At 36.1% G+C, this 25,697-nt stretch overlaps 1 protein-coding gene across 4 annotated transcripts in view; it reads left to right on the top strand.

Annotated features, from left to right (window-relative positions):
* The window catches only part of adgrl3.1 (adhesion G protein-coupled receptor L3.1), a 143,257-nt gene extending 124,478 nt beyond the window's left edge, over nt 1-18,779 (top strand). Inside the window, exons 19-24 of one of the 4 annotated variants that reach the window (XM_048197664.1) lie at nt 1,703-1,871; nt 6,603-6,731; nt 7,201-7,297; nt 11,276-11,401; nt 15,690-15,707; nt 16,000-18,779. In XM_048197664.1, the coding sequence (XP_048053621.1) occupies nt 1,703-1,871; nt 6,603-6,731; nt 7,201-7,297; nt 11,276-11,401; nt 15,690-15,707; nt 16,000-16,910 (1,450 nt within the window). In that variant the 3' untranslated portion in view covers nt 16,911-18,779. The remainder of the gene's footprint in view (nt 1-1,702; nt 1,872-6,602; nt 6,732-7,200; nt 7,298-11,275; nt 11,402-15,689; nt 15,708-15,999) is intronic. The other 3 variants (XM_048197666.1, XM_048197665.1, XM_048197667.1) reach the window with 3 other exon arrangements.
* The last annotated feature ends 6,918 nt before the right edge of the window (nt 18,780-25,697 follow it).

Below are 25,697 nucleotides of genomic sequence, written 5' to 3'. Positions count from 1 at the left end.
TTGTAATAATATTTCACAATATTACTGTTTTTACTGTATTTTTAATTAAATAAATGTAGCCTTGGTGAGCAGACGAAACTTCTTTTAAAAACATTAAAAATCTTAGTGGTTCCAAACTTTTGGACTGTACTGTATATATATATTATATATATATATATATATATATGAATTTGTATCTATGGCAACCGTGTACTCATCATACATATTATACTACATACATCTTATAATCTATCTTCACAACATAGTTACAAAGTCCTAGTGTCATTATCTAACCCTAACCTCAGCACTATTAGTCTCTTTGTCACCAAATCAGTAACAGAAATAAGACTTGTTTTAATGAGCAGAGACAAATGGCTCTGCAAGCATAAGCATTTATTTAATAAATTCTATCTGTATCTAAAGTAAAAGTTAGAAAGTCTGGCCCAGTCAAAAATGTATAGCCTCAGCACAAATTCCATCCAAAGTCCTGAAGTTGGTGAGCATAGAATAGATTATCTTGAATCCAGTGAGGTGATTGGCTTCTGAGAGCTTAACCCCACCCACCATCGCAGTTCTCATTTTGTCAAAAGGTGCAGGGGCTCCTAAACTTACTGGCAGACAGTTGTGTTGACTGAGAAAATGCAACCATATTTCATCATCCTCATCCTCATCATAAGAAATTTTCATTTTATTTGTTTGTGTTTTCCATCTCTTGAGTTTGTTTTGTTTTATTTATGATGTTTATGAATCATTCATCAGCCTCATCTGTCTTTTTTCTTTGTTGTTTCCTTTTCCATCCTTTTTTTCTGTTTTACATTTCAGCATTCTGTTGAGGCATGGCTTGTTATGGATAGACACTGGTAAGGGTCTCCAGCCAATCAGAGTGCCAGTTCTTCGAATCATGCATTCTGATTGGAGTGCTTAGCTGTGTAGTTCCTCCACTGTTTGATTGATTCTCTGAATGTTAAAATGATTTAAGTGATTCATCAATTCTGCAACATGGCTCTTTGAAATGAACAATGTAATTATAATTCTTCATGAGTGCGTGTTCTCTTTCTGCATCAGTCCCGAGTTGGTTCAAAATCAATATTTCTGTCTGTCTGTCTTTCCATCTTGATCTGCCATTTTTTTTTTATTATTATTGTCTCTGATGGAAACAATAATTCATATTTACTGTCTCTCAGTATATCTTCTCAAAAGTTTCCCCGTCTGTCTGTCTGTATGTCTCTTTCTCTCTCTCTCTTTCTCTCATACTTTCTAATGATCTTGTTTCAGTGCCAAACATTAGCCTGTCGCATTAGCTCAGTTCACAGTATAAATGGGTTGCAAGCTGATTATGTGCGAGTCTAAGTGTATGTGTGTGTGTGTGTGTGTGTGTGTGCATGTGCATGTGTGTGTGTGAATGACCCCAAAGAGTAAATGACATCACTAAATGAGTGTGAGGCTCAGTGCTAAGTACAGACTAGTAGACATTATGGCTGGAGCCAGCTTGACATTTGACTGCTGTAAAATAATGCCTTTCTCCAAGATGGTTTATATTCAGATCCTACTATTGTTGAACTGAGGAAATAGATGTAGACTAATAACATAACATTTTAATAAACTTAGATAATATAAACTGGCTTAGGTCATACATGGAAGTGAGTGTTGAGTGTGTTTGAGTGAGAGTTATGCGCTTTATCTTTTTCATTTATCTTTCTCTATCTCTCTCTCTCTCTCTTAGGTCCTGGGTTATAGGTGCCATAGCTCTGCTGTGTCTGCTGGGGTTGACCTGGGCGTTTGGACTGATGTATATCAATGAGAGTACAGTCATCATGGCCTACCTCTTCACCATCTTTAACTCGCTGCAGGGAATGTTCATCTTCATATTTCACTGCATCCTACAGAAGAAGGTGACTCACACACAAACACACATACTCATAAGGGTGATTCTTCAATTAGTGACACTTTTGACTACTTGAGAGCTTGAAAAATGAACCTTTTTTAAGCTGTTTCATATGCATTAAAGCATTTATCACATCAGATCACGGCCTTGAGCAACCTTGGATTGATCGAGTGGATTTTTGATATTGTTTGTGATGGTAATGCCATTTTTCAAGTTTTAGAAGAAAAGCAAGTTTGCTAGCAGTGAATAAGTTTCAACTTACAAAACATTTATTGATTGTTTCTTAATTTTTAAATACTAACTGGTTTAGTAATGACACCTAATAAAGCTAAAGCTACTCTTGGATCAGGATGTAAAAAAGGATGTTTAAAGGTGCCCTAGAATTAAAAATTGAATTTACCTTGGCACAGTTGAATAACAAGAGTTCAGTACATGGAAATGACATACAGTGAGTCTCAAACACCATTGTTTCCTCCTTCTTATATAAATCTAATTTGTTTAAAAGACCTCTGAAGAACAGGCGAATCTCAACATAACACCGATTGTTACGTAACAGTCGGGATCATTAATATGTACGCCCCCAATATTTGGATATGCCAGCTCATGTTCAAGGCATTAGACAAGGGCAGGCAGTATTAACGTCTGGATCTGTGCACAGCTGAATTATCAGACTAGGTAAGCAAGCAAAGACTATAGCGAAAAATGGCAGATGGAGCAATAAGAACTGACATGATCCATGATATCATGATATTTTTAGTGATATTTGTAAATTGTCTTTCTAAATGTTTCGTTAGCATGTTGCTAATGTACTGTTAAATGTGGTTAAAGTTACCATCGTTTCTTACTGTATTCACGGAGACAAGACTGTCGTTATTTTCATTTTTTAAACACTTGCAGTCTGTATAATTCATAAACACAACTTCATTCTTTATAAATCGCTACAACAGTGTATAATGTTAGCTTTAGCCACGGAGCACTATCAAACTCATTCAGAATCAAATGTAAACATCCAAATAAATATCATACTTATCATACTTAATTAAAAAAAATCTATGGGGTATTTTGAGCTGAAACTTCACAGACACATTCAGGGGACACCTTAGACTTACATTACATCTTTTGAAAACATGTTCTACGGCACTTTTAAAAAATTCTGTTAAACATTCTATTCATCCAAGAATCTTGAAAAAGAAGTATCACAGTTTCCACAAAGATATTGACCAGAACAACTGTTTTCATCATTGATAATAATATTATCAATATATTATCATCATATTAGAATGATTTCTGAAGGAATTTCATGTGACATTGAAGACTGGAGTAATGATGCTGAAAATTCAGCTTTGTCATCATAGTAATAAGTTAATTTTTAAAATATATTAAAATTGAGAATAAAAGAGTTATTTTAAATTGTAACAATATTGCACAATATTATTATTTTTACTGTGCTCTGATCAAATACAAACTTCTTTCAAAAACACACATATAAAAAAAAAAATGTTACTGACCCCAAACATTTGAACTTTTGAATTTGTAGTGTATATAAAAAGTTATAGAAATGTTCTTGGAATAGTGGAAGTAGAATTTCCTTGATTTTCTTAATAAATGTAGAATAAATATAATTGTTATTCTAATTTATTCTCATTTCTGAAAGTAGAACGATTGTTCTTAAAGCTTTTTCTTTTTCATTCAAATAATCCTAGCTGACAAAAAAGTTTCCCTAGCTTGAAGAATCCTTCATATATGTTATGCAAACATCTGCAGTATTGCAATCACGTGCACACACTCGTACTGAGGCTCAATTGACCTCTTTCCTGGGCATTTTACTGAGGGTTTACTGGCCTCTCATTAGTAATGATCTCATTAATCAACCCTTCTGTCACATGCATGCTCAATTAGAGACCCTCAGCTCATCAGATTTATTTAGCTCATGATAGATTTTAAACCTTTTAATTATCTGATGGCCGACTGGTGGATTGCTTCCAGAGTCATTTAGCATGAAAATGCTCATATCCACATTCCACCAGTGCATTTTAGCTGTAGAAGGAAACAGATATCGATTAGAGAAAAATAATATGCATATGTGAATTTTTCTATGTATTGACGGACAGAATGATTGGACTGTTGTGGAATTTGATTACGTATTCCACTGGCCAGCCTTGAAGCTGTATTGTCAATTTATCATGTTTCATGTGACAACTTCTAAACCTAAAGTGGATGATTTCATAACATTTTTTTAACTAATATATTGGACTCTCTACCTAATGGATCTTCTTAACGCAGCATATATTCTCTCAAACACCCAGAAGAAGCTGTTTTTACAAGACGAGGGACTGATCTAGGCTTATTTGGGTTTTGTGGAGACAGCAGTGATTTAAAGTCCTGTTTGGTTGAGGTCTTTGAGGAATTGGGTGTTCAGTCATCCATAGAGACAGAGGAATAAAACCATTGGATTTTATTTGGCCGATCTTAGAGAGTTTTCTTTCAACAGCTGCGCAAACAATAACACAGCGTCCATGTTAACAACATTAAAAAGCAATTATAGCTGTATTATTGCTGATACAATGGGGAATTTTGTACTGATATTGGTCATTATTGTTATTATGTCTAGATTTTTGGATGGCGCAATACAAGTTTTGGTCCTTGTTGTTTGAGAATTGAGGTAAAGGTCGTGATGTTGAATGTATGTGTGTTTTTCCTGATCAAGATTACAGCGTTAGGAAGGTCGTCCAGCATGCTAACTATTGAAGTCATGTAAATGATATGAAGGTTCATGCCATGTACATGAAATTTCACTTTCCTGTTCACAAGCACAGACATTACACTCAAATGCGCTTGCACAGATACACTGTAATCTGTTGGAACTGAGTGAACTCTTTAACACAAGGACACAGGGAATAGCCTATCGATGAAAAATGTAATCTAATTACAAGAAATGCTGACTAATTAATCAAATCAAAATTAATCACATACACCAATATTTGCTGAGATAATCTACCAAATAAAGGCTTAAAGCTTGAAAATTGTTTGTGTTAATCATTCATTTTATAAAAAGTTTATAAAAAGGTGCGAATATCAAAAATTATTAATCCATAAATATCACTGTGTTTTAGAGAGTTGTACCACATAACATTTTACAACCAAAAAATACAATTTAATTCATAAATTAAAAACATGCTTATCATAGAAGAGAAGTATTCAAGCCATTGTATGTATGAACTGTATTTGCATTTTTGTATGTGTGTATGTATTTATATATTGCAGCGGCTATTTGCAATAGATGCTATTTACATTAAGTGCAAATAGCGATAGACGCAATTTACACTAAGTGCAAACAGCTGTAGATGCTATTTGCACTAAGTGGAAATAGCGATATATTCTATTTACACTAAGTGACAATAGCAGCATTTTCTTTGCGATATGTTATTTACACTAGGTGAAAATAGCGATAGATTCCATTTACACCATGTAAAATTATCAGTACTTTGCAACTGACCCTTCGAAAAGACCCGCCCCCCTTAGTTACTGTTGCTTTGTCTGACAAGCCATGGCCCTGTCACGCCACATACAGTGTAAAATACATCGCGGAGCAAAGAGGACACTGACAGTACGTTGACAGACAAGACAGAGCAGGTTACTTATAATATTAAACAAAGTCCCAGCTTTCAAATTGTGTAATTCTTTTAAAGAAATTCGAACAATAAAAACCGTTTTGTGGCTTTTTAATGTGTCGTGACAGATTGCTGTAGCGCCTCAGCTCAAGCGGCTCGTGAACCGACCATCTCTTCCTACTAGTTCATTTATAGCATCAAATAAACATGAATGAACATGAGAAGGAATGTTGTTTAAAAAGCAGAAAGACGTAAATACTCACCATTTTTCAAGTTCAAGTCCACCGAGGTTAATCTTCTAACTCCTGACTGCTTTGTCGGACAAAATGGCAGATTTCGGCGTTATGATTGGTTAGATCACTTGTCAATCAAACTCCCAGCGAAGGGTCAATTAGAGTACATAGTAATTCTATAGTTATTCTTAATAGTAATTCTAAATAGTATTATATCTAAAGGCTACTTTATATTGGCAGATACTATTTGCACCTCAGTATTTTTGTACACTAACAGGATGCAATAATATCATAGATTGTAAATGATTATATTTATTAAAATTATTAAATGGATGCTGCCCTATTGAGAGAATAAAAACCCTTCCTACACCTTCCCCTAACTCTACCCAATAAACACTTTCAATATTATTAAACACTCATTCGCAGTTTATTTCCAGTTTTAGAACATTATTTTCATTTTTATTAAAAAATAAATGCGAGCTCGGCAAAAGGCAGCTTCGAACCCGCGTCGATCACGTTAAAAGCCAGGTCTGTGATCCTTACTCGCTACTGTTGCTCCACTGAAGATGCTGAATTCCATGTGTCTTTTTTTAAAACTTAAGTGGCCCAACCAGACATTTGTGGGTGGAGCTTGTGTAAATAGCGTTTGCCAACAAGGGATTTGCACTTAGTGTAAATAGACACATTGTATATGGCATATATTTATATATGTTAGATGCAATTAATCGCAATTAATCAATTTGCCAGCACTCATTTTTATATATTTATTATATATATTTGTACAAAATTAAATTGCGATTTAATTCAGTTCAATTTAATTGAATTTTTAACTGAAGCATTTCTTACTTCCCCAAAACCTTGGTTAACCAAACTTGTGTATGTGTGTTTTTGCAGGTACGTAAGGAATATGGCCGTTGTCTCCGCACACACTGCTGCAGTGGGAAGAGTGTGGAATCAACCATCTCCACTTCAACAAAGACCAGTACGGCCCGCACACCTGGACGCTATTCCACTAACTCACAGGTATCATGCACACACCGAACACACACCTGCAGGGGATCCTTCAAAACCATCTCAAGTGATTTTTCTAGGCCAGTGATTGTTGAAGCTGTCAGTGGTCAATGCAGTCATCGGTTTGTTATTTCTTTGCACAGAAAGCACTTTAGCTCTGGCGTTTTCTTTTCATATGTGAATACAGTCCCACATGACCCAATTTCACATTCAGCCTTATTTTAAATGGTGCACTCAGCATTCTGCTCACCTTATTGTTCGTAAATATAATCAGGTTTTCAATACCATATTCCAATTAACAATGTTCAGTGCCGATAACTGTTGACAAAAATGAAACAAAACAAACCTCAGTAATAGGATGTCTGTAATATGAATGATATAAGATACAATGTGTAAAATAAGTGAGCTGCATTACATAATTACTGATACATAGCACAATGTCTTTGTTCAGAAATTAAAAATCGTCCCCCTCTGTTGTCAGAGTCGTATCCGTAGGATGTGGAATGACACTGTCAGAAAGCAGTCGGAGTCATCTTTCATCACCGCTGATATGAACAGCTCAGCGACTCTCAACAGAGGTAAAGCCAACACACAAACACAAACATGATGCACCCATGTGTACACATGTACACAGTATTCATACACATACATATTGACAGAAACTGTTTCATATATACAAACACACACAGACCAACAGATTGTTTGGATCTAATATGGGAAAAAGTGGAACAGAAACCAGTTCAATTATCGTTTGACTCCTAGTGGTTAATTCTGACCAATGAACTTTGCCATGAAATATACCCTGAAAATAGACATTATGTTTTTTCAACTACGGGCACTATGGGACTATGGGATTATTTTAGTATTTCACCATTTTTCTTTTTATTATATGAAAGTTATTTTTGCTATACTTAAATGCCTTTAATGTATAGATTTTATTGATTTACCCTTGTCATTGAGCTAGATTTTTTTTTTAATCTTAATTTGTATGAAAATCCGTCATAAAAATATGAATTATTACATTTAAACAACTACGAAAATCGAGGCAAAGAATGATATAAAGATAAACCATTTCAAAATTCATTGTGTGGAAAAGATTTATATACATTTTTACACAACAACTGTCCCTCATTTGTTGTTATTTCTATTAGGGATGCACCGATACCGAGCTCGTGTACTTGTACTTGTACTAGTAAAAATACCCCCGACCAAAGATCGATACCTCACGTGACGTAACTGACAGAATTTTCCGTGCACAGAGACAACGGCGGCAGCAGCAGAAACAATGTCAGCCTAAGAGGTGTGGAAATACTTCAAAATGAATTATGACAACCCACACATTGCGAACTGCATGCTTTCAATCTCAATTCGTTATCGATTAGTGAAGGCGGGATAGGCGGAATCGCGCTGAATGACACAGACCAGAAGCGCTCTCTCTCGTGCGCACGATCCCAGTTCTCTCAGACAGCGCGTGATCAGTTCTCCTCGCGCCTGAATGGTCAAATGCACACATAGTTGTCAAAATGTCTATCGTGTGGAGTATCTCATGTAAATACAGTCGGTTATGGATTAAGTGGACATAAACATTTGGGTGAAAACAGGATATGTGTCAGTATCCATGGATTCGGTCTTAAAGGGACCGTAGCCTATATTTGTCATTAATGTTAATAAAACAACAAAATATGTTAAATAAATGTATACATGGTAAATAAACCTACTGTATCTGAAAAACAAGTTTATTTCATTTAGTATTTGTTGTATTGTTTGTAATTTGTTTGTAAAATTTCTTTTTATATAACAACAATTATATATATATTGGTAATTATACCCTTTGAAGGTTATTGGACACTGTGAAATTTTTGTTCTTTAAAGGTGCCCTAGATTGTTTTTTTACAAGATGTAATATAAGTCTAAGGTGTCCCCTGAATGTGTCTGTGAAATTTCAGCTCAAAATACCCCATAGATTTTTTTTAATTAATTTTTTTAACTGCCTATTTTGGGGCATCAATAACTATGCACTGATTTACACTGGGCGCGGCCCCTTTAATTCGCGTGCTCCCTGCCACAGGAGCTCTCGACTATATTACAGTGCATTTTCAAAGTTCACACAGCTAATATAACCCTTAAATGGATCTTTACAGGATGTTCGTCATGCATGCTGTATGCATGCTTCGAATTATGTGAGTAAAGTGTTTATTTGGATGTTAACATTTGATTCTGTATGAGTTTGAGGCTATGCTCCGTGGCTAACGGCTAATGCTACACTGTTGGAGAGATTTATAAAGAATGAAGTTGTGTTTATGAATTATACAGACTGCAAGTGTTAAAAATGAAAATAGCAACGGCTCTCTTGTCTCCTTGAATACAGTAAGAAACGATGGTAACTTTAACCACATTAAACAGTACATTAGCAACATGCTAACAAAACATTTAGAAAGACAATTTACAAATATCACTAAAATATCATGATATCATGGATCATGTCAGTTATTATTGCTCCATCTGCCATTTTTCGCTGTTGTTCTTGCTGGCTTACCTTGTCTGTGCACAGATCCAGACGTTAATACTGCCTTTCCTTGTCTAATGCCTTAAACATGGGCTGGCATTATGCAAATATTGGGGTCGTACATATTAATGATCCCGACTGTTACGTAACAGTCGGTGTTATGTTGAGATCCGCGTGTTTTCCGGAAGTCTTTTAAACAAATGAGATTTACATAAGAAAGAGGAAGCAATGGAGTTTGAATCTCAATGTTTGTCTTTTCCATGTACTGAACTCTTGTTATTCAACTATGCCGAGGTAAATTCAATTTTTGATTCTAGGGCACCTTTAAGTTTGTGACAAACACATAAAAATTATTACTTTTTTTCATTAGAGTAATAATAAAGAAGCTGTCCTACATTCATTAGTCTCACTGTGTTGTGCTTGGAAAACTGCAACATCACCAAAAAAAAAAAAAATTAATAATTAATAAGAAATTAATAAATGTATAGGCATCGGTATCGGTATTGGTATCGGCGAGTACTAGAAAAAAATATCGGTACTCGTACTCGGTCCTTAAAAAATGGTATCGTGCATACCTAATTTCTATCATAACCAATATTTTGCCACTAATAAATTTACTTGTTTATCGAAGATGCAAAATTGTCACTGATGAGTATGCTTGACATGTGACGTGAACATGTGACATGTGAAGAAAACTATTATGATATGGTGAATATAAACATTTTTAGTGTGCGCCATTTCCAATCAAGCTTTTTAAAAACTGACAATAGTTTCTGTGTGTGTGTGTGTGTGTGTGTGTGTGTGTGTGTGTGTGTGTGTGTGTGTGTGTGCATGTGCGTGCATTTTTGTGAATTATGAAGACACAAATTGTATAATGACATGGGTATTACACTGGTATTACAATGTAAACATGTTTTATGAGGACATTTCATGAGTCCTCATATTTAATATAGCTTTAAAAACATACTAAACAATGTTTTATTAAAAATGTAAAAGTGCAGAATGTTTCCTGTGATGGGTAGGTTTAGGGGTAGTGTAGGGGGATAGAAAATACAGTATAATACAGTATAAAAACCATTACGCCTATGGAACGTCCTCACTAAGATAGCAAAACAAACCTGTGTGTGTGTATTTAGGATACATAAAGACTTAACAAGACAAATGAGTCAGTTGTTTTATTCACATAATGTTGAAACTGTAATTTCCTCACAGTTATTTACAACACAGAATGTCATTAAACACAATACACAGTTGGAAATGACACTGTGTTGGAAATGTTCATGACTCTCAGAAAAAATGATAGAATCCTCCTGTGATGCATGTGTCCACTGCTGGAATTTGTTAGCTGATAAATGAAATAAACTAGTGAGAGTGTGAAAAGTGCTTTAACAGAGTTCACAAGGCCAAAAGTGTCCATATAAAGAATTGTATATGATTGTTTTATGAGAGAAAGAAAAAAAAAAAGAGGAACTGCAGAAGAATCTGGAACGCAACAGAAAAGTCCTCCAACTTCCTGACCCTGGAGTCCAAATGGATCAGACATCTGTGTGTGTGCTCATGTTCTGCTCATTCTCAAACCCTGCCTGCCTCTGTTATGTCCAAACGCTAATATGATTTGCTCCTCTGAGCTCCTTTGTCTTCTCTGTCCTGTGTAAACAAGAATGTGAGCTTTTAAAAGTCTTCCAGCGACATCAGAGCTGAAGCCATGGAAAAATGCTCCAAATCAAGTCACACTGGCAAGACAAAATGTCAAACATCAACAGCTGTCCAACATAAACATCATCTATGCAGAGCTCTGTACTGATATTACACTCCACATGGGAGGTTTTACATTCCTGTCCACTTGAACTAACATGCTGCAACTGCTGATGTTTAAAGCTGTTTAAACACAAGTTTACTGACTTCTTGTCTGCATCGTTCTAACTGTTTATTGTACACCTTTTTTCTGTCTCTCTGTTGCTCCTTCCTTCTGTCTTCTCTCAACTCCCTGTCTCCATATCTGTATCTTTTCCTCTCTCTCTCTTTCTGTCTCTGTTTGTGGGTGTTGTAGGTACCATGGCTAACCATCTCATCTCCAATGCTTTGTTACGTCCTCATGGCACTAATCCTTATAACACACTACTGGGAGAGTCTGCTGTGTACAATAACCCTACTGCCAACATGTTCAACACACAAGGTTTGCCTCTCACATACACATTTACAAACTTTTACAAACAGCACTTTTCGAATGGTAAATGTCTCTCAGGGTGACAACTGTAATGGAAAATTGACATGGCTCCTCCTTGAAAAAAAAAATGTATTCATTATGGCAATTAAAAATGTTAGGTTACCCCAAAGATGATCATTCTTTATTCCCCCCCACCCCCCTCTAACCACACAAGATGTTAGGCAGAATATTCACACTGCTCATTTCCATACAAGGAGAGTGAATTGGTACAGATACACACACTTTCAAGCTAAAATTCTGCTAAAATTGGCCTTTTCATTTGTTCATAACTGCTGTAGTAATACTGTAATAATATTTTTTATTATTATTAAATAATTTAGGTTTTTATACATTTTTACAAATATACATTTTATATCAATGTATATTTATATTTATTTAGAATTTATGATTTTTTTATTTTATGTTCTTAATAATAATAATTCATATTAATAAATATTTTAATTTCAATATGATTTAGTGACTTGCACACACACATATGGGTATTTCCACATAAAATATATATATATATATATATATATATATATATATATGTGTGTGTGTGTGTGTGTGTGTGTATATATATATATATATATATATATATAATAAATAATAATAATAATAATAATGAATGTAAAATACCAATATATTGATATATTGTAAATATATTTAAAATACCACCTATTATAAACAATTATTTAATTGAAATTTGATTTGACTATGTTTAATAAATTAACTTTTATTTTTGAAAACTTTTTAATTACCTACAATCCTATCATTTTGATTAAAGGTGCCATAGAATTTAAAATTGAATTTACCATGGCATAGTTGAATAACAAGAGTTCAGTACATGGAAATGACATACAGTGAGTCTCAAACACCATTGTTTCCTCCTCCTTGTGTAAATCTCATTTGTTTAAAAGACCTCAGAAAAACAGGCGAATCTCAACATAACACCAACTGTTACATAACAGTCGGGATCATTAATATGTACGCCCCCAATATTTGCATATGCCAGCTCATGTTCAAGGCATTAGACAAGGGCAAGACATCTGGATCTGTGCACAGCTGAATAATCAGACTAGGTAAGCAAGCAAGGACAATAGCGAAAAATGGCAGATGGAGCAATAACTGACATGATCCATGATAACATGATAATTTTAGTGATATTTTTAGTGATAATCTCTCCAACAGTGTGTAATGTTAGCTTTAGCCATGGAGCACATCAAACTCATTCAGAATCAAATGTAAACATCCAAATAAATACAATACTCACATGATCCGACGCATGCATGCAGCATGCATGATGAACATTTTGTAAAGATCCATTTGAGGGTTATATTAGCTGTGTGAACTTTGTTTATGCACTGTTTTATAGTCGAGAGCTCGGGGGGCAGGGAGTGCGAGGATTTGAAGGGGCCACAGCCTGAATCGGCGCATGTTTAATGATGCCCCAAAATAGGCAGTTAAAAAAAATAATTTAAAAAAATCTATGGGGTATTTTGAGCTGAAACTTCACAGACACATTCAGGGGACACCTTAGACTTATATTACATCCTGTGAAAAAACGTTCTAGGGCACCTTTAATTCATTATTAATGTGGTGGTTGCGTAAGTTTTATGGTGCAATATGGAAATTAAAATCTCTACTGAACTAATTGTTTATATACATACATATACATGTATGTATATATATATATATATATATATATATATATATATATAGTACAGTCCAAAAGTTTGGAACCACTAAGATTTTTAATGTTTTTAAAAGAAGTTTCGTCTGCTCACCAAGGCTACATTTATTTAATTACAGTTTTTTTCGATTGCTAAACGACAGTGAGCACAACTGGAGCTACATGTGCAAAACTCTAACTACAGTCTGCACTACCAACAGTCACCTGAGCTAAACAGTTAACACATGGCTCAAAACAGGCTCAGTGCAGCCAAACACTATGCACAACCCTCACTGAGATAACACGCACTGTCATTCAGAACACACTGAGAGTAAAAACACACAGAAAATACAAACTTTTCATCTTTACAGTTTGAACAATTTCAGTGACTTCATACAAAGTAATATTTTCTTCAAAGAAAAGAGTGACATTCTTTCACATGATTTATTTAAATTTTTAGAACATAACAGTTCTTTAAGGTAAATGAAAATTGCTTCAATAGTCTGTAGTAATTTACGGAATTACAGTAATGAGAAAAAAAAAAAAAGGTAGAAACTATATATAGCCTATATGTGTGTGTGTGTGTGTGTGTGTTCACTAACAAGTCTAAAACAAGACACCTGCTTAGCCTTTCAGCTGAAATTGCAATGTTTGAAAGGCACAAGGCTGAAATCTATTCTGTTTTGAATGTGTGGTTCACAGTTTTGACAGCAGTGTGTTAGCATTTGAACAAAGTGCTGTAAATCCACAGTGTTGTGCAGGTTGTGGTTAAAGTCATGGGATAAGTGTGTAGAGTTTTGAAAACTGTGTTCAAGCAATGAAAAACGAACTAGAGTTTGGTCCACATGAACTGCTGCTGTGCAGACTGTAGTTACAGTTTTGCACATGTGACTCCAGTTGTGCCCACTGTCGTTTAGCAATCGAAAAAAACTGTAAAAATACAGTAAAAAAACAGTAATATTGTGAAATATTATTACAATTTAAAATAACTGTTTTCTTTTTGAATATATTTCACAAAGTAATTTATTCCTGTGATGGCAATGCTGAATTTTCAGCATCATTACTCCAGTCTTCAGTGTCACATGATCCTTCAGAAATCATTCTAATATGCTGATCTGCTGCTCAAGAAACATTTAATGTGTACAATTGTACAAAATATTTGTGTACAATATTTTTTTTCAGGATTATTTGATGAATTAGAAAGTTCAAAAGAACCGTGTTTATCTGAAATCTAATCTTTTGTAACATTATAAATGTCTTTACTGCCACTTTTGATTGATTTAATGCATCCTTGCTGAATAAAAGTATTCATTTCTTTAATTTCTTTTCAAAAAAATAAAAATAAAAATTCTTACTGACCCCAAACTTTTGAACGGTAGTGTATAATGCTACAGAAGCTTTGTATTTCAGATAAATGCTGTTCTTTTGAACTTTCTATTCATCAAGGAATCCTGAAAAAAAAAGTACACAACTGTTTTCAACATTGAAAATAATCATAAATGTTTATTGAGCAGCAAATCAGCATATTAGAATGATTTCTGAAGGATCATGTGACACTGAAGACTGGAGTAACGATGCTGAAAATTCAGCTTTGCATCACAGGAATAAATTACTTTGTCAAATATATTTAAATAGTACACAGTTATTTTAAATTGTAATAATATTTCACAATATTACTGTTTTTTACTGTATTTTTAATTAAATAAATGTAGCCTTGGTGAGCAGACGAAACTTCTTTTAAAAACATTAAAAATCTTAGTGGTTCCAAACTTTTGGACTGTACTGTATGTATATATATATATATATACATATATATATATATATATATATATATATATATATATATATATATATACACACACACAACATTGATTATTACTAGTGTTGTCAAACGATTAATGTTGATTAATCGCATCCCAAATAAAAGTTTGTGTTTACATAATATGTGTGTGTGTACTATGTATATTTATTATGTATATATAAAAACACACACATACATGTATATATTTAACAAAAATATATTATATTTATATATATATATATACATACATGTACATATATGTATATATGTAAATATTTCTGAAATAAATACATGTATGTGTGTCTATTTATATATACATAATAAATATACACAGTACACGCACATATATTATGTAAACAAACTTTTATTTTGGATGCGATTAATCGACATTAATTGTTTGACAGCACTAATTATTACATTATCTAATGTTACTTGCATTACACGCTATCACTTCATTTTACAGTGACTATTCTGTGTCCTGAGTCAGCAGAGTTAGCAGCAGTGATATCCTACATACATACTTCCTGTGTCTGTTTAATGAGCTTGTTTATGTTGTTTCTATGTCCATCTGTTCTGTTTAATAATTTGGTGGTACAAGAACATTTTCAGCCTAGCATCTGTCCTAAACTCAGCAGGTTAGCATTCAGTCACTAATGCCTGTCACAGTCTGAACTGAATATAATACTTCTCTCTCTCTCTCTCTCTGTGGACATGTTCCATAAGCATTTATGTGTGTAATCATTCTCTCTCTCTCTCTCTGTCTCTCCTTTCATGCGGGTCTGCAGCCTCCTACAGAGATTCAAGTATGATTCATTTACTTTCACAACAGCTCCACGTTTATAATATATTCTCCTTTGCTTCTTTCTTCTTTAATCTTCTCCTTTTCCTCATCCCTCCCGTTCCCTCCTCTTCTCCTTCCCCCTGTTAAATCCACATCCCACCTGTATTCATCTGTTTTGTTTTTTTTGATAAAAGTTAATATCCTATTTGATATCATCTTTCATGAAGCATACTGTATATGAACCAATTCATATTACCAGCAATCATAAATACTGTATAAATAAGAATATTTTTGTACCATTTCTTGTGTTTCAGAGGGCATTCTAAACAACGCACGAGACTCCAGTGTCATGGATACGTTGCCGCTTAACGGTAACCACGGCAACAGCTACGGTGTGGCAGCAGGCGATTACCTTACCTACAGTTCTCGTGGCAGCGAGCCGCCGACCACGCTTGAGAAAAAGATCTTGAAAGAGCTGACGGCAAACTACGCCCCATCGTACCTGAACACCCAGGAGCGACAAGGGAAAGCCCACCAGGGGACCTTGACCAATAAACTCAACAACCACCTGGCCAACGGAGGGGTCGCGGGGTCATCGTCCATCGCGAAGGATGACGTCATGGTGCTCGATAACCCCGGAGCGTTTCATCGGCATGACGACGGGGGCGGGATGAGCCTGGAGCTCATTAGGGAGGAGTCACAAGCACCGCTCCTCCCACCGAGACCGCCCCCTCCGGAAAACCACGCCCCCATGCACACATTCTCAGCCCACCGGCGCCTGCCTCAGGAGAACAGCGAGAGCTTCTTCCCGCTGCTCCCCAACGACACGCACTCTTCGCACACACACACTCCCCGCACGCACACGCACTCGCCCCTCAGAGACTCGATCTATACCAGCATGCCCACGCTCACTGACCTCCCCCATGGCACTGATGACCTCATCAACGGTCTCCATGACGACGAAGACGATGAGGATGACGACGGCGAGGAGGAAGAAGGCAGCGAGCTGCACCTGGCCAACGGCAAAGGGGTCGTCATGGAGACGGACGACGTGTACTACAAAAGCATGCCGAACCTAGGCTCCAGGAACCACATACAGGAACTGGAGAGCTACTATCAGATGGGACGCGGTGGCAGTGACGGGTTCATCGCCCCACCTGAGAAAGAAGACTCGTCACCTGAAGAACAGCCACCAGACCCCTCACAGCTGGTCACCAGCCTATAGACACCGGTGCACACACACATTCTCAGTTAGCGTGTGTGTGTGTGTGTGTGTGAGACACAATGCACAAGGCATGGGATACACTACCTACTGCACTGATAGGAAGCCCCTAGAGAGACTGATCCCAGATAGCCCCCCCGATTCCAGTACATACAAGTATCCTGTCACCAAAATCCTGCTCCAGTTAGAACCAGTAATCAGAACTAGTAACCCATTCCTACGCTAGAACAAGGACTACCGCGTGTAGGTAGGTCTCGTGGACTTTTTTTCTTGTCAATCTCCTTGGAAACCGATCTGCTGAGTAAAACTCGTGGACAAACTTTTGCTCCCTGGATCATTTGCATAGCTCTCCTTGACGAAAACCTTCATCCAATGGCTGTCTGATTCTCCTCGAAACTCACCACGGATGGTGGAGAGCGTGTAAACAGACTGTGGAAAACTAGCTGCCATTTTAGATGACCGTGTATGATAATGAGACCACCGACCTAGACTCTGAACTCTTCTGTCGTACTGAACTGCATTACACCCACAAGTCTCTAGACTTCTCTATGATTCTCTGCTGCACACATTCCTTCTCGTTTAGCACCGATCTCGTTTCTTGAGCGTGAAATCACAAAAGGCGCATCTAATCTTAAAGACTGAGGACGCATCTTGTTTTCTTATGTTTATTTTTCAGTAATAATCTCAGTTATGGGAAAGGTAATCCTCACTAATTACAAAGAAATGGAACAGTTTTCCATGTAAAATGTACAGATTCCCGATATTGCATATGATCGTATGCGTTTCATGTTTTTTGAGATATTTTGGCCCTTGTATGTGTTTTTGTAGACTAGACCAATCCCACAATGCTGTGCTGGTCCTCCAAAATACTACCCCTTATTACCGCACAGCACACACACACACATGCACACATATCTACATATACACGCATACACACTCTCGTTTGGAGGGATGACCATGGCTTCCTCCTTTTTTTTTCCAAATGCAACACTTTGTCATTCTAAATCTCACTGTGTCGATGATATCCAAGAGACTCTGGGGAACTGACTGTTGTGTGAATGACAGCTACTGCAGATGGGATCCCAATGATGCTGGAATGTCGTTATGTCATGAGTTCTAGAGCATTTACCCTTGAACATGCCATCTTTTATGTGTGAGAGCAGAAATCGTCCATTGGAAGCAGGTTGAAGAATTCCAGCTTATTGATATTCCTGTCATACGTGTTGACACAGCTAAAATTGTTCTCAGGCGAAAAGATGTTCTATTATTGTGATGGTTTTACATATCAAGTCTGTTTTTAACAGTTTAATTAAGAACCGTAAGAAAGGCTCGCGGGGCGCGAATTGGAAAGGGTCCGAGCCGAGGCAAGATCACCAATGAAAGTGTGGACTGGGGAAATCATGATTAAAAATCATGTGTGTACACATAAAATAACCATGTAAAGGAACAGACTAGGATTTTAATGGAGTGGTTTGGAAGATGGAAACAACCTTGTAAAGGTCGGTTTCTGAAACTACTGTTTACTTGTTCTCAAACTGAGACTCCCTGTAGCTTGCACATCTATCCCTTGTTAACCCACCCTCAGAACTGACTGCATATTTATTCCTGTGATTCAGTCTTGTTTTTTATTTTTTATTTTCCAACAGATCAGAAATGTAGGATCTTAGAGAGCGTCTGGAAAAGAATCGGATCGGCACTGAGACCTTTTTTTATTGTTATTATCATCAATATTATTATTATTACAATATCAATGAAATTATTATTTATTCTTTTCATATGCATTCTAAACTGAATGAACTCATAACTAATATTTGTTGTAACAGTGAAAGTTGTTTGCCAACAAATAAAATGACTGAATTAATATTTACAATATTTCACAGGGGAGAGGTGTGAGTTTTTTCTTTTTTTTTTTTTTAATTCAATTTTTCAATTATAGACCGACGCTTTCAACAGGACGAAGAAATGGTCATCATGACTCCTCTGGGCAGTTTTTTAGGGAAGGATTGTCATGGAGTAAATTGTACTGTGGATTGTGATTCTCTGTTGAAAATCCTTTTGGACGAGACTTAATCTCTGTCTGGGAAACCAGCCGGGAGACTTTAACAGTCAGACGTTCTATACTGACCCAGTTTCGGTACCGAAACGAGCACGGTACCCAATTAATTATGCACATCTGAGAAGAGCGTTAGCACAAACAGTGTAATTACGACTTATTGATTTTCATGTCTTTCCATGCAAACAGACACACGTCCGTCTGCAAACACACCCAAATGTCAGACAGCCTGCGCGTGTGAGTGTGTCAGTGAGAGTTCGCTCTGCCAAATGTTACCACCTTCATGAATATTTATAGGCCATTTTGACAGGCACTTGAACATTTTGAAATGAAGGAAAGATGCAACTTTCCCCTCGGAGCAGAATATATAGCTCCATACTCTAGAGCAGTGGTTCCCAAAGTCGGGGTCGCGACCCACCGGGGGGGGTCGCGAGACAGTGAGGGAGGGGTCGCGAGATGATTTCCAGAAATAAAAAAAATAAAAAATAAAAAAATAATAATAATTAAACGATTAGAAAGAGTATATTCTATCAATAATTGTCACAAAATACTAAAAATAGTAGTTAAATTAAAAACAAAAACCATGCAAATAAAAAAAAAGCCATCAACCTTTCGAGTTTCCTTTCCTCGGCCGTGACTCCTGAGGTGATTACGACAGATTAATGACATAGTAGCAACAGCATCAGCTGCAGCAGGTCAGTTTACTGCAACATGTTAAACATTCAGACATGTGTCGAAATGAAACGTTGGTTAATATCGATCAAAAAAGACAACGCAGGGAGGCCGGCGGAGGAGAGCGGAGAAGCACGCGCTTCACATATGCCGCGTTTGCAGTGCGCAACTGCTCCATGGCTGTGTATCACAAACACAACATTTACTTATTTTTATTTCAAATCCAAAAGTTGTTACTGAATATGGCTTGTCAGCACAGCGATTCTCTTTGTATAGGCCTACACTATATTTCATAGATGTCACGTTTAAACGCACTATATTTAAACGTTTATTCATATCATACTTTATATTTATCTGAAGTAATACTTTAGATTTATATATTATGTTGCTTACGCAAGTGGCAAAACATTTTAACGTAAGCTTTATGTTAAAATCAAAAACGTTTTTTTTAAAAAAAAAAAAAACTTAAAATAGACAAAAACAGGCGACTCTCGTCTTTTCTTTCCTTTTAAATCTTTTTACAATAAATCCCTCAGGTCATAAAGAACTGTTTTTCCACCTTCACGAAGAGACGAGTGCTATTGTTTATGTCTCCTTGTTCACCTAAATGCCTGGTAAGGTGTTATTTTCCTTGCTTTACCCGAGGCAAAAATGCCGTGTTTAAACTGTGTAACAGAGACTTTGAACTATATGAATCTATGGTGAAATTACTAGTTTTTTCGCGTCAATACATGTTTATTTTAATGCGAACAGTGCGCTGTCGTTTTAATTCAGCGCTGTGCAGCACAGCAAAAATAGACTCGGCGCGTAAATGATCGCTGCACTGCTGCAGACGCACCGCTCCTGGAACGCACTGCCGGACCGCATCCGCGTGCAGTGTGAAATCCGTTAATATGGGCACAGAAAAAAATGCGCACTGCAAACAGAGTAGGCCTATGTGTGAAACATGCGTTAGTGCGTGTGCGCCTTTGTGCACAACTCATTAACCACCTCCGAGGATAGTGGGGGTCGCGAGTCACTGTCATCGTTATTTTGGGGGTCGTGGGCTGAAAAGTTTGGGAACCCCTGCTCTAGAGCCCTGTCCTGCCTTTGACGTGTGTGTGTGTGTGTGTGTGTGCATGTGTTTTTGTGATTGTATGAGGACACAAATTTGTATAATGACATGAGTATTACACTGGTATTCACGACGTAAACATGAAATATGAGGACATTTCATGAGTCCTCATATTTAAAATAGCTTTAAAAACATACTAACAATGTTTTATTAAAAATGTAAAAATGCAGAATGTTTTGTGTGATGGGTAGGTTTAGGGGTAGTGTAGGGGGAAAGAATGTACAGTTTTTACAGTATAAAAAACATTACGCCTATGGAATGTCCTCACCAAGATAGCAAAACAAACGTGTGTGTGTGTTCTGTAGGCAGCCGATGAGATTTAAAAGCTTTTTATAGAAAGAAACTGTTCATGATTCAAGCTTTTAACCACCAACAGCCTACATACCATCCAAACTGAGTATAGACAACCTATAGGTTTGGGTACGAGAAAGAGGGTGAGGAGGGAAATGATGTAGATAAGCAGTTCCCAACCTTTTTGACTTGAAGGTCCCCCAGTAGGTCCAACACAATATTCGTAGGCCCCTATCCTCCCCACCCCCCAAGATATTTCCTCTAGTAGCCTATATGTGATGTAATTATTGTGCTGCTGCTTGTTTTCAAAACATTTTTTTAAAGGGTTAGTTCACCCAAAAATGAAAATTCTCTCATTAATTATGTCGTTCAAAACCCGTAAGACTTTTGTTCATCTTCGGAACACAAATGAAGATGTTTTTGATGAAATCTGAGAGCTTTCTGTCCCTCCATTGACACCTACACAAATATCACTTTAACAAAGTTGTAGTGTTGGTACTAAAAATAACTGACCACAATTCATTTTGTGATTCCAGGAGATTCTGATTCTGTATAATTTAAAAAAATAAATAAATAAAAAATTCAGTTGTTTTAATAATTTGAATTAAAGTCCCCCTGAAATCAAAATTTAAGTTTTTTAGCTTTTAGTATGAATATGTTAGCCTTAAGCTTATGAATAAGCTGGTGTGTTCCAAAACAAAATTCACATTCGCAAACTTACAGTCTCTTCCACTAAAATGGATCACGGATTTTCATGACATCACATCGCACTAAAGTTTCTTGTCAAATCTTCGGTCCAATCAAACTCTCTCTAAATCTGAAGTCCCGCCTCCTCCTACACTCTTACAGATGCTGAAGCCTCAGCTGAAACCGGTCATTTATTCAAACATTTACTATTTCTACATGGTGAATGGCACATAGTGCACTATATAGAGAATAGGAAACGATTCAGACAGTGTAAGTATGCTTTCCTTTGACACGAATGAAGTCCGTTTTCACGTTTGTGTCACGTGAACCGCCGCAACGCGAGCAGCCTGCTCCAGTCCAGAGACACGAGAGCACAGAGCGGATCATATGCGCGAGTTAGCACAGACCACAAAAGGTATCGGACCTATTTGAATTCTGCACAGAATGCTGTATATAAGCGATATAAAGGACATTATGAGGAGAAACGGTTAGAGATTAGAAGGAAACAGAGTTTTACAGAGTCTAACGGCTCTGGCAAGCTGAAACATAAATGAACCGCTATTAGCTATTTAAAAAAGGGGGCGGGGCTGTTCGAAATATCGCCCTGTCTTCCTGTTTCAGTTGAAATTATATCAACACATTGAATAATGTTGCGAGTTACAACACTCTAGTTAGTGGACCTTTAAGTTAGTTTTTAAAATATAATTATATTATTTATTTAAATATATCTAAATAATAAATAGTTTCACGTTTTATTTTAAAACTTTAAATTATATATTTTAAAAAATAATTAAAATGATAAAAATATAAATTAAAACATTTGCATTATCGCATTTGATTTTTTTTTTTTTTTTTTTTGTAATCATCCTGTGGCCCCTTGAAAGGTTTGCTGAGGCCCCTCAGTGGGCGCCTGCCCCCGGTTGAGAACCACTGATCTAAACAGATGGCAGAGACTGCAGTCATCTTCCTTGCCTCCTTCTCTCTCGCCTGTGTCTCAGGTTAATTAAATGAGACTGGAGAAGATGTGGGCCGGATCACAGCATGGGCTCTGTGATCACTTAGTGCTGCCTGTGACATTTTTACCCAGGCTGCCCACTCTAACATCAAAAGTGTTTTAACCACACATGCCCATTCTTGTCACAGTGCACCAGACATAAATATGAAATAAAAATGCCTTCAGTGTGCTGGATAAATATAATTGTCACAAAAATAATATATAAATCTACACGTATTGTAAATATACATGATGGATATGACTTGATAATTGGACAATATTAAAATGGGTTGGTTGGGGGTTCATACTATCCAATTATCAAGTCATATCCATCATGTATATTCATGCCATTGTGTATGCTCAAATCCTCAATAAGGATTTTTGCCTGTACCAGCTCTTTTATTCTGTACTTGTATTCAACAAGTACTGTCATACAATAATCTCTTAATTTAAAACATTACCTAAAATGTTGACCCGTGAAGAAACACTTTCTACTGCATAACCATTTAATAAATCTTTTAATTCTATACACAAATTGTTTTGTTGACAGCATTTATCAGACTCTACCAATCAACCTTGTTACCCAAGTTATTGTAAAAAAAATAAAAAAATAAAACTAATATTTTATTCAATTTATGGAAAAAAATGTTTATCACCAACCTCAAACCAACATTTTGTCCCAAACTAATAGCAGCAAAACCCTACAGAGTGAAAACTTAACCCTTATGCACCCGAAATGAACTGCTGAAATAAAATAAAAATAAAAAAAAGTTCCCTTCCTCTAAATGTCACGAGTCTTCAGTTTGTTGACGCTTGCTCTGTAAACAAAACAAAACAAACAAAAAAACTGGAATGATATCTGGTTGTATGTTACTGTGACAAAAAAAGTCTCACTCAAGATGTTTCCATTTCACACGGAAATAGATGGGGAAACGATAAAATCAATACTTCTTAAGAAAAAAAGAAATTGTCGAAAACATTCAATAAATCATCCACAACACAGAGCACAAATGCACAGAAATGAAGTGGCAACACTATAAAATATCCATAATGCTGAACACTCAGCCCCATAACAAAATGCAAGATGCTTCAGAAAGTCTCAAAAAGTCCTAGTGTGTCAAAGGATCTACAGGCAACTCTGGAAACAATCAATATGCATGTCAAGCATTAGAAAGAGAAACCTTGTAAGCCTGGTCAGCAAGTAAAAAATCCAATGTGATCCAACACCTACATGTGTTCTGGACATTGAGTCAAAGGTGGAGTTGTTTGGCCACAGTTTCAAGTGTTACAGTGTGTTTCTTGAAAACCAAACAGTGCATTTGAGAATAAGAACCTCATGCCAACTGTGAAGCACGTTGGGAGTGTTTGGTTTGGGGGTGTTTTGCTGCTTCAGGGCCAGACAAACTTGCCATTATAATATCAACTATGAAATCCACATTATACTAAAGAGAGCATGAGGAGAATGTAAGGCCATCTGTAAAAAAATTTATATATATATAAGCTGAAGCTGATCTGTAAGCAGACCTGAAAATCTGAAAAACTGAAAATCAAGTTCTGAATCCAAATGCTGGGACTTTAAGATTATTTGCCAAAAGGGAAAATCCCACAAAATACCATTTATTTTGTGTAGCTATTTTTATTGAATATAAGGTTTCAAAGTTATTGTTGTTATTTTTTAAATTATATAACCCTCACCAATCAATACTGTAAAAATAAAGTTCCAGTATCAACATGCCCACGTATGTTGAAAAAGGAATGTTATCACCATCTTTAAACTCACATTTGGTCCCAAATCATCAAACGCCTACAGAGTGACAACATAAATTTCACTAAATTCACAACTCTGTTCCCTGTTCTATTTTTTTATATAAATTGTATTTAGTCATGGGGTGTATACATTTTTCTACAGCGCATAGTCATTGAGATTATTTGCATAATAAATCTATTTTCTCAAATTTTACACAGGTTACTGTAAGACAAATGATCAGATTTATACATTTTATTTATCTTTTGGAATACATAAGTTTATGACTAACTTCAAACCAACATTTTGTCCCAAACTAGTAAATCCCTACTGAGTGACATCTTAAATTAGGCCAAATTCACAACTCTGTTACCCATTCTAGTTTATTTGGTAACACTTTACAATAAAGTTCAGTAGTTAGCATTAGTTAACTACTTTAGTTAACATGAACTAAGAGTGAACAATACTTCTACAGTTAAAGGATTAGTTCACTTTAAAATGAAAATGACCTCAAGCTTTACTTACTCTCAAGCCATCCTAGGTGTATATGACTTTCATCTTTCTGATGAACACAATCGGAGTTAAATTAATAAATATCCTGACGCATGGCAGTGAACAGGACCAATGAGTATAAAGCTCAAGAAAGTGCATCTATCCATCATAAACGGCTCCGGGGGGTTAATAGAGCGATGTATTTATGTAAGAAAAATATCCATATTTAACAAGTTGTAAAGTAAAATATATAGCTTCCACCAGACCACTTTTCGAATTGTACTTACGAAGAAACTGACACAACGTCCGTTGCGCTTTTTTTGTAAGTTGAATACAAAAGGCGTAGGACGTAGCATGAGAGTTTTACACTTTCTTCCTAAGTTGAATACGGAAGGCGGTCTGGTGGAAGCTAGATATTTTACCTTATAACTTGTTAAATATAGATACTTTTCTTACACAAACGCATCGCTTTGCTTTAGAAGGCCTTTATTAACCCCCAGAGCCGTGTGGAGTACGTTTATAATGAATGGAAGCACTTTCTTCAGCTCATACTTGTTGGTCCTGTTCACTGCCATTATAAAGCTTGGATGTGTCAGAATATTTACTAATATAACTCTGATTGTGTTCATCAGAAAGAAGAAAGTCATACACACCTAGGATGGCTTGAGGGTGAGTAAAGCTTGGGGCAATTTTCATTTTGAAGTGAACTAATCCTTTAATGTTAATTTTAATGTTTACTAATA

This window comes from Megalobrama amblycephala, linkage group LG7, assembly GCF_018812025.1.
Source record: "Megalobrama amblycephala isolate DHTTF-2021 linkage group LG7, ASM1881202v1, whole genome shotgun sequence".
Lineage (NCBI taxonomy): Eukaryota > Metazoa > Chordata > Actinopteri > Cypriniformes > Xenocyprididae > Megalobrama > Megalobrama amblycephala.
This window is presented reverse-complemented; position numbering and strand designations above follow the sequence as displayed.